Source organism: Suncus etruscus, chromosome 6 (genome assembly GCF_024139225.1).
Source record: "Suncus etruscus isolate mSunEtr1 chromosome 6, mSunEtr1.pri.cur, whole genome shotgun sequence".
NCBI lineage: Eukaryota > Metazoa > Chordata > Mammalia > Eulipotyphla > Soricidae > Suncus > Suncus etruscus.
In genome coordinates, this window is record NC_064853.1 from 66,216,073 (window position 1) to 66,235,548 (window position 19,476).

At 43.8% G+C, this 19,476-nt stretch overlaps 2 protein-coding genes across 3 annotated transcripts in view; one reads left to right on the forward strand and one right to left on the reverse strand.

Moving 5' to 3' along the window:
* Positions 1-19,476, forward strand: part of VEPH1 (ventricular zone expressed PH domain containing 1) — a 134,444-nt gene that overhangs the window by 23,897 nt on the left and 91,071 nt on the right. The window lies entirely within an intron of this gene.
* On the reverse strand, positions 8,575-13,987 carry PTX3 (pentraxin 3). The gene is made up of 3 exons (XM_049774496.1): positions 13,846-13,987; positions 12,970-13,338; positions 8,575-9,173 (listed from the first exon to the last, which is right to left on the reverse strand). Exons 1-3 carry the CDS (start codon positions 13,985-13,987, stop codon positions 8,575-8,577), a joined length of 1,110 nt encoding a protein of 369 aa, XP_049630453.1.

Consider the following 19,476-nt stretch of genomic DNA (forward strand, 5'->3'; position numbering starts at 1 on the left):
GCAATGAGGTCTGCAGGTTTCTGATCACAAACTGCATGCTCCCAGCCCTTGGTTGAACCCTAGAACTGCTCCACAGAGAGTTTCTCTGAGTCACCCAGGAATGCAGCCTGCCCCACCAGCCTGCAAACTGCAGCCACAAAGACCACAGGCTGGATTGGTCGTGCCCTGCTCCTAGGCAGCAATCTCTGCCCCCTGTGGAGATGAGTCCTCAGAGCTGGTCTCTCTATGAGCCCACATGAGGGGTAGAGGTCTGGCCACATTGTGGACCTCACAAGTGCCAAGACAGATTCTTTTTTTTTTTGGGGGGGCCACACCCGGTAACGCTCAGGGGTTACTCCTGGCTATGCGCTCAGAAGTTGCTCCTGGCTTGGGGGACCATATGGGACACCGGGGGATCGAACCGCGGTCCGTCCAAGGCTAGCGCAGGGAAGGCAGGCACCTTACCTTTAGCGCCACCGCCCGGCCCTCAAGACAGATTCTTAAGCAGGTAGGACATAGGTGGTTCCATTTGATCCCAAACGCTCTTCTAATAGTTGACAAATGACTCCCTGTCTATCACAGGTTCAGACTTTGTCCAGTGAACAGACATTGTTATGCTGAGTACTGTGCCTTCAATATCAGAGCAGGCTCCCATGGTCAATCAGTTGCCCCACCGGAAACCCCCCAATCCCAACTGGGGACAGTCAGCACCTTCAATATTCCCCACCCTCCAGCTCCCCATGTCTCTAGCCACATTGTTAATTGCTCATTTCTCTTAATGTATTTAATTTTTATTTGCTTGGGACCTCATCTGGCTACATGTTCAGAGGTCACTCCTGAAAGTGATTGAAGGACTTATTGGGTCTCAGAAATTAAACCTGGGTCACAATCAAAGCAGCCATTTCAAGGCAAGTGCCTTAACCATTTATCACTCTAGCTTCCACTAATTTTTCATTAGATGTGATATGATAGAAATCCAGAAAAGTTGTTCACTCTTTTTTTCCAAGCACCTTTGGTACATCTTTGGAATCAATTTTACAAGAATGACAAACACTTGTACTCACCACCCATTTTAAAAAATCAGAATAGACTTGCAAGAAACTGATTTATGGAGAAAAAAATGAAATTGGCTATTTGCAGCTGCCAAGAACTTAGCTCATGGATTTGGTGTGTGTGTGTGTGTGTGTGTGTGTGTGTGTGTGTGTGTGTGTGTGTGTGTGTGTTTTAAAATGTAGTTTCAATAGAAAAGAAATCTTTTGAAATGCAAAATACTTTCTGAATTCTTTACAAGCATTTGAAACAAATGATTTGTTTTATTTGATCTGACACTATGAACATTATGCAGTTGGGCTTATATTTAAAAGGTTTATGCTGTATTTCTTAGGCCTTAGAATTTTAGAGCAACGCGTGTCTTCTCCCTGATAGAGCCATTACACCTGAGAGATCAGAGCAGAAGGGCCAGAGTCACTGGTGTGTAGAGTGGTCTGGGCACTTTCTGTCCTGCAGCCCCTACATGCCTAGAAACCAGCATTGGGCTTCCTTGTTCTTCACCCAGAGTTTTCTCCCCAAAAGACTTTTCCTCTTAACTTCAAATTATTTTTACCTACCTGGTCTCATGTTCCTCTCCCAGATATTCTTGAGTACCATCATTATTTAGTTTGATCTGAGTTTTGTGGAATCATAGGTTGAGACATTAAAATTGATTTAGCTCAATTACTCTTCACCAAATGGTCACCTAGCCTGCTATTCTGATGGGAATAACTATGGTGGCTAAAACATATATATTTGATGTATTGTATTAAGCACTTTTACTCTTTATATGGCTTGATACCCACAAAAATTAAAGACAGTTTAAGTAATATAAATTACTTAAAATGTAGATAGAAACATATAAACATACAAATAAGGTATAAACAAACAAGATATAAACGACTTGATAGTGGGGATCATAATGACAGTCACATGGTGCTGATGATAGTGATAATGATGACAATGATAGTGGTGGTAGTGATGTTGCAGATGATAACGATGGTGCTGATAGCCATGCTAATAGAAGAGAAAGAATAAAAAGGGTAAGAAAGAAGAAAGGGGGCTGGAGAGATAGCACAGCAGGTAGGGAACTTACCTTCCATGCAGTCAATCCAGGTTCGATCCCCAGCCAGAAGTGATCCCTGAGGAAGGGAGGAAGAAAGAAGGGGGAAAGGAAGGCATAAAGGAGGAAGGAAGAAAGGAGAGAAGAACGTAAGGAGAAAAGAAAGAAGGAGAAAGTGAGGAGGGAAGAACGGGAAGGAAGAAGAGAGGATGGGAAGGGAGAAGGGAAAAGGAAGCAAGGAAAGAAACAAGGAAATTAAGATGGCAGGAAGAAAGAAAAGAAGGAAGGAGGGAGGGAAGGAAGGAAGGAAGCAATGGAGAGAAAGAAGAAGAAAAATGGAGGGAAAGAAGAAAGAAAGTAAAGAAGGGAGAGAGGAGGGGAAGCAAGAAGAAATGAAGAAAGGATGTAGGAAAGAAGGAAAGAAGGCAGATAGGAGGACTTATTCCTATCTCAATTAAGTCTAAGCTTGCAAAATAAGAATTGTTTGAGGTTTTTAGAAATGAAGAAAGGATGTAGGAAAGAAGGAAAGAAGGCAGATAGGAGGACTTATTCCTATCTCAATTAAGTCTAAGCTTGCAAAATAAGAATTGTTTGAGGTTTTTAAATCAACTCATATACACAAACATACACAAAAATAATGGCCCCGTTTATATTTATGGGCAAATTTATTTTTAGAATAGGCAATGTTAAATATAATCTAAACTAAATTGTTCAGGCAATGTTTTTAAGTAGTGCAGAATCTAGCTGATTCCTCCAGACTAATTTAGCCATACCACACCGGACAAGAACAGTGTAAGAAAGGAACACTGGCCTATTACCATACCACCACAGACAAGGACAGTGTAAGAAAGGAACACTGGCCTATCTTAAAGATGAGCAGAAATGCACAATCATACATAAAAGCTTTAACAAAATGACTCATGTAATGCTTAAAATAGGCGTTATCATTTGCTGAGTGAATTTAACTTCTATCACTCTCCCCATTGCTTATCAGGGAAGAACCATCGTCAATGTCATTTTATTTATTTATTTATTTATTTTTGGTTTTTTGGGCCACACCCAGCGGTGCTCAGGGGTTACTCCTGGCTGTCTGCTCAGAAATAGCTCCCGGCAGGCACGGGGACCATATGGGACACCGGGATTCGAACCAACCACCTTTGGTCCTGGATTGGCTGCTTGCAAGGCAAACACCGCTGTGCTATCTCTCCGGGCCCAATGTCATTTTAACGAATTCATAATGACTTTTGTATTTTTCCCAGGAATGTCTGGATAGCTTAAAACCCCAAATGCACTTCTACACAGTAAAAGTTTGAAGAGGAAAGCTACATGATCAGTAAAAATCATCTCATAAAGCCGGTGTTCACTCATGAAGCAAAAATATTGCAAAATTGAAATATCAGAGAATCCTTGAGCCAATATGTGTAAACTATTTGAAACATTCTTTATAGTCACGAGTGCAATAGAGTCTCTTTATCTCTGTTTCTCCTTCCTGTGACATCAGCTTAGGTCTGTAAAAAAAAAAGGTGTAATAATTACAAATAAGGTTGCTAAGCAACCTTTATTTTTTTTTTTTATTTTATTGAAACAATTGTGATCTACAGAGTCTTTCATCATTCAATTTCAGATATACAGTGAGTCAGGGCCATTCTCACCACCAGGGTTAACCACCCTTCACCAATGGATCCAGACTGCATCCTATAACACCACCCTTTGGCCCCTGGCCTGCCAGCATAACAGGGTTATTTATTCCATTGTCAAACAACCCTTATTTTTAAAAGCATAATTATCAGTGGTAGAAAATTCAAATACTTTCCATTCAATTCACAGACATAGAAAAGTTTCAGTGAAGTTTTTAGAAGTGAGATCAATTCATAGAAACAGGCTAGAAATTGGAGATGTAATAGCTAAGTGGTCAAATAAAAGGTAACTAGAGAAAGACAGGTGTGTGATTTCCAAAAATAAAACAATAGCCCTTTGTTAAAAGTAATAAAATAAAACCTTAATAAGCGAAAATTATATAATGTTCAAGAATGAGAGAATTGTCGATATATTAATATTTTTCAAATTAACCTATACAGTCAAAGAAAATTTTAATGTCTCCTCAAAAGAAATCTCTATTAAGACAATATCTGATATTTCAGATTCACAAGTAGTGTAGAATGGAACAGATAGCCAAAGCAAACCAAGGAAGAAGGTGGTGTGGAGAAAAAGTGCCTTCCTTGCTCCATGACAGGCTCACTCATCCAGGCTCTTAATAGGTGTTGTTTTTTTTTTTTTTTTTTATCATCAGCATCATTGCCAGGTGCCAAGCACAGACTCAATCTCAAAGGCAATATCCTATAGTCCCTCCGCTTGTGACATCTCAAGATGCTCTATTAACTATCCACTATCCAGTGATACTTAAAGGCAAGGCTTGCAGCTCACTCTGTCACAGGTTGTTGGGAACAAATGTATTCCTTAGATATTTGAGAAAAAAGTAAACCTTATCAAGAACATCCCAGCTAAATAGTAATACACATCAGGTCAAACATATCACTGGCATTCTCTATAATCTACAGGGACAAGCCATACTTGAAAGAGCTCATAGAACTGTCAAAACTCAAATATTAGGAGCCGGAGAGATAGCATGGAGGTAATGCGTTTGCCTTTCATGCAGAAGGTCATTGGTTTGAATCCCAGCATCCCATATGGTCCCCTGAGCCTGCCAGGAGCAATTTCTAAGCTTAAGCCAGGAGTAACCCTTGAGCGCTGCCGGGTGTGACCCCAAAAAACAAACAAACAAACAAAAAAAGGCTTAATTCTCATAGATGGCACCAGGAGCAGGGACTCAGCTGACATTTGGTGAGATGTTAATTTTGTGGCTTCTTAAATGGATTTCTTGTAATGATTTTTTAAGCTTGTGTCTATTTGGATTAGAATTATGACTAGGGTTTGGTTGGATTGAAAGACCTTAACTGATTCCTTTCTCTCTTTCCCCATCTCTTTCTCCCTCCCTGTCCCTCTCCTCCTCCTCTCTCTCTCCTTCCCTCTCTCCTCCCTCTCCCTCTCCCTGCCACTCTTCTCTCTTTCCCTCTCTCTACCTCTCCCTCCTTCTCCCTCTCCTCCTCCTCTCTTCTTTCCTCTCTCTCCTCCCTCTCCCTGTCGTTCTTTTCTCTCTCCCTATCCCTACCTCTCCCTCCATCTCCCTCTCCTCCTACTCTCTCTTCTTTCCTCTCTCCTCCCTCTTCCTCCCTCTCTCCCTCTTACTCCTTTCTTCTTCCCCCCACTCCCTCTCCCCTCTCCCTCTCCCTCACTCTCTCCACTCTCTCCCTCTCCTTCACTATAAAGAAAGAAAAAAGAAGAAAAAAAAGGAAGACCTTAGCTTTTCCTTATGCAAAATGCTACCTTCTTTTTTTTTACCTTCTTTTTTTTTGAACACTCAAAACAGAATATACTTATATGATATTTTATATAATGGAGGCTTCAATATTGGTTTTACTTATTACATTAGGAAGAATTGTGAGATTTAAAAATGCAGTTGAATACTGAGTTATAGCAAAAAATATCTGAAGTGGTCTCAAAATACTCTGACTTGTCACAAAAATTATCTAAAGTCTTTCAATTGTTTCTTCAAGACCTAAAAATTAAGAAATATAAATATTTTTTCTAGTTAACGTGTAGTCAAGCCAAAACCCTGAGGTTGGTGTTCTATCGCCCTCTTCTGGTGCTAGGCCGAAAGGGCCTACAAATATTTTACCTGATAATTTTGGTCTTATAATCAAAACTAATGAAGCCCAGTCAGCTGAATCAGAGGGTGGGTCTGTCCATCGCAGCTCTTTAGAGTGTGGAATAGATCCACTTCACCCACAATGGATACTTATTAGATTGGCATAAATACAGAATTGGAATTAAGTTTTCCCAGCCAGGAAAACAATTTACCACAACAACTAGTTTTTAAAGGAATTTGGCAACTGATACAGAATCAGAAACAATTTTCCCCCATCAGGAAAACAATCATGCCTCAACCTATGAGGGTTTAAATATGGATTAATTTGCTCACTTTAAGAAAGCATGCTCTGAGCATGGTCCTCTTCCTCCATTTTGTGTTGAATTCCTTGGTACCCAGAGTGACAGGGTGACTTGGACTCACCAAGATTTCAAAACTGTTGTGAAAATTTATCTAAATACATATCAGTATTTACAGTGGAAAATGTGGCTACATGAATCAGTGAAGGAGAAATTAATAGCCTAGATCATTCTGGAAAATGGTTGCAGAAATCATGTTTTCTTATGAAGTACTAACAGGAGAAGCGGAATTTACAGAAATAAATAAGCAGGCAGGATTACTCTGTATTGTTTTGAGAATGGTCTGGGATCTCCCTTTGAAAGCTTGGGAAAATGTTGACTCTGAAACCAAATACAAGGATAGTTATACTAAGATTATTAAGGGAACTTTGAAGCCATATGCATATTTTCTAAGTAAATTAACAGAAGTAATCAAGAGACAAAAGGTAAAGAGTTTCAAAAACTCTTGACAAAAATCTTAGCATTTGATAATGCTAATGAATATTGTCAGGCTATATTATACCCAATCAGAGAAAAAGAAGATATGATGGGATTTCTACATGCTTGTAGGAATGCATGAACCTACAATTATCTGCCTCCGCTCCCTGATGAAATTCAGTTAGTGCTTCCTGTCCTCAGTAGCCACAGCTTTTTTTTAAATTTTTTTTATTTTTAATTATGAGAACAAAGATGCAAAGAAAGAGGACAAGGTAAAGTTACAGTGGAAGGACAATCACCCATAAACAGAATTCTCAGAAGAAATCTCCTTGCTGATACCTTAATTTTGAATTTTTGGCCAAAGAACATTAGAAAAATAAAATAGAACCCATGTACAATTACTTTGTCCCTCAAGTCCCCAGATTGTAGTACATTATAACATTTCTTAGCAGTACACAAAGCAATCTAAGGCCATAAACCTTACATTTCCTTGCACATGCATATTAATTTAACCTCAAAAGTTTAAGTGGGTTTATTTTTTAAGGATTAGAGTCAAAGGAGCACCGTAAAAAACGGTGTTAGAGTGGCAGTTATTTGCATAGGCCCACTAAAATATGAGGGACATGGAAAGAAAAAGCCTTGGCCTAAATACAAGGAGACCCTACCCCTGAAGTTTCCTGGCATAAGACAAACCCTAGGCAAACTAGTTTGTCCAATTCAAGTCATTGACTATAGTGCCAATACACTTTTATTTTTCACACCATCTCTGGTGAACAGAATTTAAGGGCAAGATCCCTGCTATCCCTTCTAAGCTGTTCTTAATTTCTTGTAGTCCCTGGAGGTATTGGTCCTATTATGCCAGAACTAATCTTGTAAGGGCATTTAGCTGGAATGATGGTAAATCTTCTGAATGACCTCTTTGCAGAGGTAGAGGTGCAGGAAGAGGAGACTCAACCTCCTGAAGGTGCAGTTAAAAGAAAAGACTGAAGAGAAACACCAAGATCAGAGTTGCTTTTCTTGGACATCATGGGGTCTGGGGGTCCTCTCATTTGTGGCCTTGTTCCAGGTGACTCTTGAGCTCTGGGGACCCATCACTTTTGTCCCCAGGTCAGATGGTTCTGGAATTCTGGGGATCCTGTCACTTGTGGCCCATGTAAGAATATACAGGGCAGAGGCTCTTGTATGTCCATGAGGATATGACCTTGGATGAAACCTAGAGGTTATTATTTTCTTGAATCCTTGGGTTTTGGGTTGAGAAAACCCAAAACAGGAGATTGACCAACCTGACCCAGATCCTGTTTGTTTAAAATTCAAAGCCAAAGCAATCGATTAGTTGGTGTGTGGTAGATCTGAGAGATCTGTAACTGAGAGCAAATCCATTAGCTTTCCTGAACACAGAGAAAGTGAGGGCCTCTAGCAAGCCATCTTTTTACATTTCTAACTCAATGGGATCAAGTTATAAAATATTTTATTTACAGTAGAGCTTTACAAAAATATTCTCCATAAAATTAATACAAAACCATTTACAATATAACTTATATAACTATCCTTCCTCTCCCCAGAAAAGTAGCATCCGATCACAGCACACAAACTACATTTGTCTTCATGTTACAGGGCCATGTATAAATATGTTATCATCCATATATATACATATACGCATATATATGTATGTATATGAAAAGGTACATACCAGTAATAAGAAACAATGGACAACCATGTGGCTTTATGATTCGCCCACATAATAGGCATCTCTGGCCACAACAAAATTAACAAAGACAACTGTCCTTCTGTTCAAGCAAGGTCTTCACAGGGATGTGTTTGCCCCACAGACATTCATCTGCGAGCACTGTGGCATTGAGTCCATCCCCCAAGATTTCTGGTGGATGGCCCCACAGGCTGTTGACTCAGAATTTGCTGAGATAAATAAAGATCTCTGGGCATCCCCCACTTGAGGCATCTATAGTGGGCTTTGTGCACCTAGAAGCTTCCAGGGCCCCCCCTCTCTTTGGCTTTCTCAGTCTTCAGACCACATACTGGGCTCCTCCATGGGGCTGGATCTCTGTGATACCCCAGCCCACTACGTTCCCTCGGATGTGGCAGGATTGGGTACCCCCGGCCGCCTGGATTTCAGCCTGGCTGAGGACCCGATTCCAGATATTGAAGCCAGTGAGCCAGCCCGAGAAAGCCAGACCCTCTTCTGAGTCTTCAGTCCTTTCCTGGCCGATGTGCAGCTGCCCACCCTCCGGGATGATGTAACCTGGAGCCAGCTCCACAGAGCTGGCCACCAGTGCTCCATTCACCCACAAGGCCCCCAACCCTTGCTTGGAGCTCCAGGTGCCGCACACGTGGACCCAAGAACCAGGAGACACTACGGTTTCAGCCCGAAGCCGGCCCTGCTCGCTGTCCACCAGCAGCACCACGGTCCGAATGCCCAGGTACAGCTGCACCTCTCTGGGTTTCATCCTGGTGCCATAGGAGAAGAGCACAGTTTTGTTGAGCACGTCGGTGGCCTTGACCCACAGGCAGGCGCTGAAGGCCTCGAGCTTCATGGGGACGGCAGGGTGCACGCTGCCGAAGATCTTCTTGGAGCGCATAGGGAAGAGAATTGCAGTTTCACAGCCTGTAGCAGCAAGAGGAGAGAATTAGGAGAACGGTCAATCCATCCCGTAAGCATATTAGGGAGTATCATGAACCCCAGACATTGGGTCCTTATGAGGGCCACCACAAGGCACAGAGCCCAGCAAGAAGAGAAGCCTGGAACGGAGGCTGGTTGGACCATACTGCACACCCAAATGGCAACAAGAACATAGCTTTTATTAGCACCTCCATTGCAAGCCTAACTTCTTTTGCATGGTTTTTTTGCCCCTTAGTGTTGAGTCACAATGCCTTCTCTTCAGTGACACTGCGTTTTCCAAACACTTCCCAACAATCTTGCTCCCTCTCTGTGACTTGACCTGGCTTTGATAATAAAGCTCAGTGAAATCCAAGGATACTCACACTCAGCCTCAGGCTAATCAGCAGTAGGTACAGTCATGTGATTGCAATCAGCAAAGTCCTGGGTGCCCAATCTCTGGCCAATCAGCAGCACAAATTAACTGCTGCTGTTAGCTCCATCCATTCAAACTTAAACCACTTGCTCCATCAAGCAATCCCTTACTTGGGTTACAGATGCTCAGGTACTTGCCAACATGACAAAAGGGTAAAAACCTCCCTTTGAAAGACAGCAAATAGTGACAGGTACCACCCATTCACCCTGTGTCAGGTAATATTCTACTGGATGTCCTTTTAATACTTATATCACCCATAAAAAAATAGTATGCCCATTTTATAGATGAGTAAACTGTACTTCAGCCTGTTAGGCGTGCTGGTGGTGGTGCAGGAGCCAGAAAGTGGCACTGCCTATTTGGCTGCAAAACTAGCTCAGTGTGAGATCGGGACTCCTGAATGTGGCCAGAGGGGCTGGGTTTGGTCTGGTGTCACTACAGGGCTGTGTAGTTGCTGATGATGCCTCTAATCTCGCCAAACTTCCTCTCTGCATGAAAGAGTCTTCTTTTCTCACCCTAAAGAGCCTGCGAGTCTCAGACACAGACTATAACTCAGCTTCCAGCTCTTTCTTTGCATCATAGAAGAAGGAACAGACAAGGTTAAGGAAGAGTAAATTCTTCCCAAATGCTGCTGAAGAACATTTCTGACAAAGAGCACTTAGAAAACTTTAAATTTCAGAGCCGGAAAAATAGCATAGAGGTAAATCATTTGCCTTGCATGCAGAAGGTCAGTGGTTCAAATCCTGGCATCCCATATGGTCCCCTGAGCCTGCCAGGAGCAATTTCTGAGCATAGAGCCAGGAGTAACCCCTGAGTGCTGCCAGGTATGACCCCCCAAAAAAAAGAAAAAAAAAGAAAACTTTAAATTTCGAGTCTAGCTAGAGCTAGCAGAATGGGCTAGAGCACAAGCTTTGTATTTAAGAGGCCCATGTTTGTTCCTTGGCATCACATGATCTCCTGAGCACTGCCAAAAATAATCCCCAAAGACTGAGCTGAAAGTAGCCCCCAGAACTGCAGATATGGTCTCAAAACAAACTTCAGGCTGGGGAACTAGTGATATTGTGCCAAGCTCTAGGACACATAGTTCCAAATTTCTAAATGTCTCTTGGGAAAAGGTGTAACAAACTTCTCATAGGTGAGCTCTGCTGTTTTCAATGTGTGCAGAAGATCAGACAGCATTATTTTAATCTGCTAGAGGGCGAGACATTGCCTTTCTTACTGCCCAGAGAAGATTGGTTATTGGATAGCTTTAAAACAGCAAAGCCCTAGACACAGAGACAAGTGAGTGGAACTAGGGTCCATGGGAAATGTTTAATTAAAGAGCTACAGATAGCTGTGGGTCAGACTCACCCCCTACAATCTGTACATTACAAAATAATAAAAAGTAATACTGGTTCTTCGTCAAAGGAGGATCCTGTAAATATAGGTGCAATTTTCAGCACTAAATGGCACCAATTACTCTTTGGCATTAGCCTTTTTACAGAATAACTTGAAATTTTTTAGTTTGGGATGGGGTACCCTTTAAAAAATTGATTTCTCTTTCCCTATGTGAAATGGAGAAGCGCCTTTTTTCCCTAGCTGAATTAGTTAAATCACGAACAAAGCTCATGGTCCAAAAGACCCACTGTGCAGAGGCCTGCATGAATCTGTACTGGTACAGTAAAGTATTAGGAAAAGTGTCTGCTACTATCTCATTAACGGGTTTTCTGTTTCAATAGTCTTGTCAGTCCAGGCTGCATTCCAGCTTTCTGAGACAGCCTCTTGGAGACCAAGTCTCCCCATCCAAGTAAGCCACATGCGCTGGCACTGGACTCCACAGGGGAAATTCCTGGGCAGGATCCTAAGGTTGCTTTTGGTAAGCAGTGATTGAAGCTCTTGATCCCTTAAACTCCCTCAAGAAGCAGTACTTAACTCACAGGGTTTTCTGAACATGTTATCAAAGACCAAACAAAATTAAAACCAGGTTTTGGAGGGTCTAAAGAAAGAATGATTTGGAATCTCTTGGAATCAAAGCTGGCAGGAAGCCAGGGAAGGAGAATGTAAGCTTGTGTGCCCGCATATTATATCGGATGCCTGAAATGCCAAACTTGGGTCTCATATCCCTTTTCTACTCAGACTTGTCTGGGGAGGGGGGGTAGTTGGTTCTGGCACTCCGAGGGCTTTCCAGGAATTGAAAAGGAGAGACTGGAGCTCACTTCTGTGGTCTGAAAAGAGCATGGCCTCAGTACATGTCTCTCTCTCTCTCTCTCTCTCTCTCTCTCTCTCTCTCTCTCTCTCTCTCTCTCTCTCTCTCTCTCTGTCTCTCTCTCTCTCTCTCTCTCCCCTCTCTCTCCTCTCTGTCTCTCTCTGTCTCTCTCACTCTTTCTCTCTGTCTCTCTCTCACCTCTCTCCCTCTCTCTCTCTCTCTCTCTCTCTCTCTCCTCTCTCTCTCTCTGTCTCTCTCACTCTTTCTCTGTCTCTCTCTCACCTCTCTTCTCTCTCCCTCCCTCCTCCTCCCTCTCCTTCCCTCCTTTCCTTCTTCCCTCCCGCTCTCTCATTTAAAAGTATGTCTCCGGTCAGCAGCACCCAAGGGTGCTCTGAATTTACAGAAGTTCTTTGCTTGCATCTGGCTCACCTGATCCTCTTACCCCTGTGGGGTTAAACCAATGCCACAGACCACGCACTAAGGCTTACTAACTAACTGCTTGGTTGCAATCCTTGGTGCTCCAGTTGAATCCGGGCACCTCAGGAATTCCACTGATCCTTCAAGAGATCAGATTCCCAAGTCTCCATTGGAGGCTCAGCCAGACAGAGGCTGCACCCTGAAACAACCCCCAACCCCCACGGAGGGGCAGACTAAAATTAGAAGAAGTGTAAATCCCAATCGGAGGGAAGCAGGAACCAAGAGAGAGGTGATGGCTATCACCCGCCACTGGAGCTGCCCCAGGCGCTGGGATCTGGTGTCACAGGGAGCCCCCTGATTTCATTTCAAGAAAATGGTTTCCGGGGCCGGGCGGTGGCGCTAAAGGTAAGGTGCCTGCCTTACCTGCGCTAGCCTAGGACGGACCGCGGTTCGATCCCCCGGTGTCCCATATGGTCCCCCAAGCCAGGAGGACTTCTGAGCGCATAGCCAGGAGTAACCCCTGAGCGTCGCCGGGTGTGGCCCAAAAACCAAAAAAAAAAAAAAAAAAAAAAAAAAGAAAATGGTTTCCATTGCGGTTGCTTCCTGGAAAACTTTGTGCAGCCCTGTAGAGAGCGTGGGATCTTTGTGAAGTGTGCATGGAGACACAGAAATTGTGTGTGACCTTGTGAGCGCCCCCCCCCCCCAGGGTTCTCCCTCACCTCCCCTTCTCCCCGCTCCTCCCCAGAACAAAGCAGCAGCGGGGTGCTTACTTGCGGGCAGCCTGCGCCTGGCAGCTGGGCCCTGCAGCGCGTGGAGGTCCGCCCGTGTGCGCCGCAGCTCATCCAGCACTGCGCCCAGCGCGCCCCCCTCCAGGCGCGCCAGCCTGCGCCCCGCATCCCGGCTCGCCTGCAGCAGCTCGGCCAGCGCTCCCGCCAGCCCGTCCTTGGAGGCCGCCGGCGTGCATGGCTGGGATCGGCGTCCTGCCAGCCCCGCCAGCTCGGCCCGCAGCCGCTGCAGCTCCACGCGCAGGACGTGGTCGGTGGCCTCCAGCAGCATCCTCTCGCGCATCTGCGAGTCCTCCAACATGATGAACAGCTTGTCCCACTTGGTTGGCTCCCGGCGACAGTCGCACGGCGCAGCTAGGGCGAAAAGGACGTGCAAATTTGCTCCAAGCTCAAGACCACATACGTGGTTGTGCCCAAAGCAGACCAGACCTCCCTTCCTCGGTGGTCCACGATGACAACCCATCCCCCAGGACCCCACTTCACTGAAAGGGTCCCTTTGGGAAAATAAACATCAAACCAGCTTGGATTCTTCTCCAGCCGGCTGGTACCCGCGAGTGCACCCACGGTTGAAAGCTAGCAAAGTGTCAATTCGCTTTGCCCCCAAACCAGGCAACTATGGGAGATCTCACGCGGTTCAATCCATGAGACATTGAACGGAAATAGCATCGGGGGGGGGGGGGGACCCTACACCCACCCATTTCCTAAAGTTGCCTCTCTCTTAAGAAAAAAAAAAAAAAACTTGATTTGACTTTGTAGCTCAGGGCTACAAAGTTAGTGGCCCCGGTTTAGGCATGCTCCGAGCATCCAAAGAGAGGCCCCGGGATTAGGGGCCAAGCCTTGAACCCCACACGACGAACTCACGGGGGGCGGTTGGCGGGAGTCCGTGGTCGATGTCGTTGTCCAAGTTCACGTAGAGCAGCTCGTAATCGCTAGCGCGGCCGGCTAGGGCGCACAAGCGGAGCGCGCACAGCAGCAGCAGCAGCAAAACGGCGGGGAGACGCATGGCTGCAGGGAGCTAGGGAAGCAGTGAGCTGGGCGAGTCGAGTCGGACGCCCCTATAAGTGTGAGGCGTCTCCCCCCGCGAGTGAGTAACGCCTCGGGCTTCCCTGCACTGGGGGAGGGGGCTACGGCCTTGGCGCAATCACAGGCCACAGCGGGTTCGCGTTGCATCGAGATGAATTGGAACGGGGTCAAAGGGGAAAGGGAGGTGGGGGAAACTGGGCTAACGGGCCCCGGGGTATTCACTGCTGTGATATCTTGAATTGCTGGCTCCGGAAAGGAACTAGGGGGAGGTATGGAACTCCCCCGTTCATCCCTCCAGCCGCGAGCTGGGGTTGGGACTGGTTTGGGTCCCCTAGGAACCGACCACACACCCCCTCCATCTCTTTGTGCCTCTTTCCAGGCTGAGCTGCAACAAGCTTGGTTCCAAGATAAGCCGACTTTAGAAGGACTGTAGGGGCCCTGGGAGCCAAGTCCATACCGAAAGTTCCCCCACCACCACCACCACTTCTTCCCTTGAAGTGTTCAGGAGGATTAACTGCTTTTACAACACTCTTCCACAATGGCAAATAACAGGATAGGGCTAATTAAATGGGGGAAAAGTCGAGAAAGGCAGGGAGGGAGGGCGGTGGAGAGAAACTGATGTGAGGTATGTTGCTTTTCATAGTCCCCTCGTGTGCAGATGGGATTATTCCACTTTCTACTGGGCTTCCGGGCTCAGTCCTGACTTGGAAGGTAAATTAAGGACCTCTACAATGGCAAAAATCATCCTCAGAGAACTTGCTCTTCTGCTAGAAATCACAATGATGAATGATAATTGTGCTGCTGGGAACAAAAGGAAATGAATCCACAGAAGCCAAGATAGGAGCAGTTCTTGGGCTACTGACCAAGTTGGACCAGGGCACACCCCCTCACCCCAAGAGGAGCAAAGCATGACTCTCAAGTGAAAAGTCACCCACCGTGGGTCCACATCCTCCCAAAGAAGTGAATAAAACAGGCTGCAGTGGAGAGTTGGAGCCCCTACCTCAAAGTCTCCAGAGTTCCAAGCCGCATCAGGGCCACCAACCCTCTGTCTCTACTAAGAGAATGAGTAGTTTACTAGATCCCTCTTTGGCTGAACCCTGTAAGGTCCTCACAGGGTTCTGACTTTGGACCTCCACAAGCACAGCACTAAATGTTTACTGTCTGCTGCAGTGAAGTATTTAAGCAGAGAGGAAAGAATACTCAATCCCACCCCAAGAACTAGGTCTGACATCCTAACCCAAACTGAGTTTGTTGAGTCTGGAAAAAGATGTGACCTTTGATTTCGGTATGTAACTTTTGATTTTCTAGGATCCTGTGAGATTTTTTTTTTAAGTTTGACATTTTGTGTTTTTCTGATATTATTTCATTTTTATAAGGAGAGCCCAGGCACACTTGACAGGAAATTTAAACTTATACAATCTGTGTAACCTATGTTGGATGGATATTTTTGACATAGTATGTTCTTAGTTTTTAATAGGAATAATGATTTCTTAGTAATAGATGGGATTGCAATTTAGTCATAGGCTGCAATTTCAAGATAAGAAAGACTAGGAGACAGCTGATTCCTGGAACCAGGCTGTAAATTACAAAGGATGTTCCAAGGAATGCAAGGACATCTTGTTTTCCCTCAGACACCTTGAAGGGAGGGGAGAGAGGTGGAACCAACTGACAGGAACATCTTGATCCCAGCAGAGGAACACCTTGATCCCCCTCAGAGATCCCCTGCAGAGGGCAGATGGCCCTTGAAGATTAGAGAGGAATAAATGCACAATCACTAAAAAAGGAGAATAACACATAGATAGAATAGGTATAGATATAGATAGGTATAGATAGAATAACACATAGGTATAAAATAAGGGTAAAATCTAGTTTAATGCTATTATCGTTTCTATCACTGGCTTGCTTGAAGTATGATATAATAAACAAGGTTCCCTTCCCCTAATCGCTCCAGTCACTAGCTGTCAAGAGAACGGGTTCTCTACCCTGTAGATTAGGAGACCACATGAAGGGTTCAACCCGTATCTCTGCATGCCATCAGTCTAGGAGTTGGGAATGAATGATGTCATGAAGGAGCTGAACAGACAGAAAATTGTGTCTTTACTGTAAAAAAAAATCATTGGATGATTCAAACTGTATAAACCTATGAAATGCTTTGACCTGTATGCTCATTATCATATGAATTCCTTTAAATGTTTGTAAATTTGGATACTCAAGGTCTCACTGCAGACTGAATTCCAGGCTTGCGGTGATACCCCAGAATTCTGGAAAGAAAATAAACCTCCATGTGATTGCGTCCCAAGGTTGGTGGCTCCTCACTAGGCGATGGATGTTTATTTTTCTTTTTGGGACCCCTGGGCATCCCAGAACTCTGGGACCCTTCCCAGGTTCGAGGGATCTCCAGCCCTTGGACCCCCGTTTAGGGGCCAGGCCAGTAGACTGGTTTTAACAAGTTTACTTAACAAAGCAGCTATAATGTGTGTGTGTTTGAAATCACAAAAGAGCTAGAAAAAGGGCCAGGAAGAAGGCTCAAAAGGTAGGTGTGTGCCTGGCATGCAGCTGATGCTCCTTTTGAACCCCAGAACCTCAGGCCTACTCCCCACCAACACTGCTGGCTATAGTCCCTGTTAAAACAAAATGAGTTCCAAAAATAAATTTGAAACAAAAAGGCTTACTTTTCTAAAGAACCAAATATAACTTCTAAAATATTAGTTGGAATTAAAATTAACACAAAAAATAACTTTATATATTGGTTCAATAGTAAATTAGGAGAAACAGAAGAGAATATTGATGAGCTGAAATAGACTCTTTAATTCCACTAATCATTTTACAGTTCTTTCAGTGTTCTGTAGGCTGCCAGAAATTACTGTTGTTGGTTCAACAAGTAGATACATGGATAATTTTTGTTTTTGTGGTGCTGGACATGAAACCCAGGCCATCTACATGCAAGACATGGACTCTACCACCAAGACACCTGCCTGGACCAAAAGCCTTTCTGTTTATGGAATAGCCGCCCAAGCCAAAGTAAAGAAGAATCCCAAAAGGAGGAACAGAGGAATTTTTTTAAATTATCTGTGGGGGACCAAGGAGGTATTTCAAATGGGCTGGAAGCATGATTTACAAGGGGAGAACCCCAGTTTTGATTCCCTCACCTATGTCATCTATGTAATTTTTAAACACATGGAGGGGGAAAAATAATAGGCAATGCAAGATAAATAAAACCCTAACATATTATGAGAAAAATATCTCATAGGCCTCAAATCTTTACATATATGAATAAAATAAACTTTCAATACAGAAAAAGTTAGATGAGAATATATTTTTAAGTCTTCATCTATGATGATCTTTAAAAAAAAACACCTAAAACATTGAATCTATAAATGTTAAGTAAAATTTAAAGGGAAAATACACAAACAAGAACAACTCAAAACAGCTGACCTTGCTATGTTAATATCCCCTCAGAAATCTTCAAAACAGTAAAAGAGAGGGGCCTGAGCAGTGGCACAAGCAGTAAGGCATCTGCCTTGCCGCGCTAGCCTAGGACGGACTATGGTTCCATCTCACGGTGTCCCATATGGTCCCCCAAGCCAGGAGCGGTTTCTGAGTGCATAGCCAGGAGTAACTCCTGAGCATCACCGGATGTGGCTCAAAAAACAAAAAGAAAGAAAGAAAGAATGTGGAGATTTGGGACATTGGTGATGAAAATGTTGCAATGGTGAAAGGGGGTGGTGGTCTTTACATGACTGAAACCCAACTACAATCATATCTGTAATCATGGTGTTTAAATAAAGATATTAATTTTAAAAAAGAGGGGGCTGGAGAGATAGCATGGAGGTAAGGCTTTTGCATTACATGCAGAAGGTCAGTGGTTTGAATCCCAGCATCCCATATGGTCCCCTGAGCCTGCCAGGAGTGATTTCTGAACATAGAGCCAGGAGTAACCCCTGAGCGCCGCCGGGTACGAGCCAAAAACAAATATATATATATATATATATATATATATATATATATATATATATATATATATATAAATTTTAAAAAGAATAAAGTAAATGTAATTTTAAAAAGCTTTACTGTGAAAATATTAAAGAATCATATAGTAGCTTCATTTCTTACAAATATGCATAAATGTATACACGTCAGAGATTGATAAAACTATAAAAAGAAAAGACATTAGAATAAGAGATGTGACAATACCATCTTCATAACTGGGAAGTCTACTGCTGTTTTAGCTGATTATTCAATACAAAACAAATTAAACTACATATGATAAAGTTGAGTATGATAAACATGGAGAGTATTGAGGCCAGAGTGATAACTCAACAGTTAATGAATTTCCCTTGCACAAGGTCAACCCCAACTCCATCCCTGGCATTGCTTCTAGTTAGTCCCCTGAGCCCTGCCAGGAGTGATACCTGAGCATAAAGACAAGACACATAAAGACAAGCACAGCTGGGGGTAGCTCAAACCACACCCCCACTCAGAAATATGAATTAGATCTCTTCCTCATAGGCTCTAAAGTAAACTCTGGAGGCTAGAGCTATATCTCAGTGATCTCACATCTCTGAGGCCCTGAGTTTGAAAAATGAGAGTGTTGAGGAAGAAGTATGTTGGCACAAAGCTAAACTTCACACACACACACACACACATATGGTAGCTCAGGGGTAGAGCGCTTGTCTGGCAGACATTAAGCCAAGTTCAGACCCTGGCACTGCCTCATGCGCTGAGATCATGAATCTGATTCCACTCGCATTGGTGACCCCAGGAACCATAAATAAGCATGTGAACCCAGTTATTGCAACAACAATAAAGAAAAGGGGTATTACCCCTCCCCCAGTGCCATATGCTAATTTCACCTGGTCAGGCCCACCCACATCTGGGAGGAGCTGTTGTTTGGGATAGATAGAGGATAATAGAGAGGCTGAGGGGAGAGGGAGAGAGAGACAGAAGCAGTCAGAATGGATGGAGGCAACTGAAGGAGGTTGCTTAAAAAGCTTAGTTTAGAGGCCATATGAAAATATGCACATGGCGGTTCGGGCCTTGTAATAAAGCTGGATATCTCCTGAAGCTTCAACTGACTGCCTATAAAATTATTTCTATGCCGTTACCCTGCAATCTACAGACCCGCGGCCAAAGAGACTGCAGGCTCTGGGCCAAGTTGAGAAAGGCCTCACCACCACACCAGGACTTTATAATTACTAATTAATACAACAAAGGGAAAATATTTTTTTTAAATAAAACCAACCCTTTTTTTTTTTTTGCATGTGGAAAATAGAATGTCTTTCCATGATAGAAAATAAGAACAGATTGTTGTAAATTTACACAATGGAGAGCTGGAGACAAGACTGAGAATAAGAAGACACTTGCCTTCATGCAGTAAACTGGAGTTTGATCCCTGGCACAGCATGTGGGCTCCTAACACCACCAGGATTGATTCCTGAGCACAGAATCAGGAATAAACCCTGACCACAG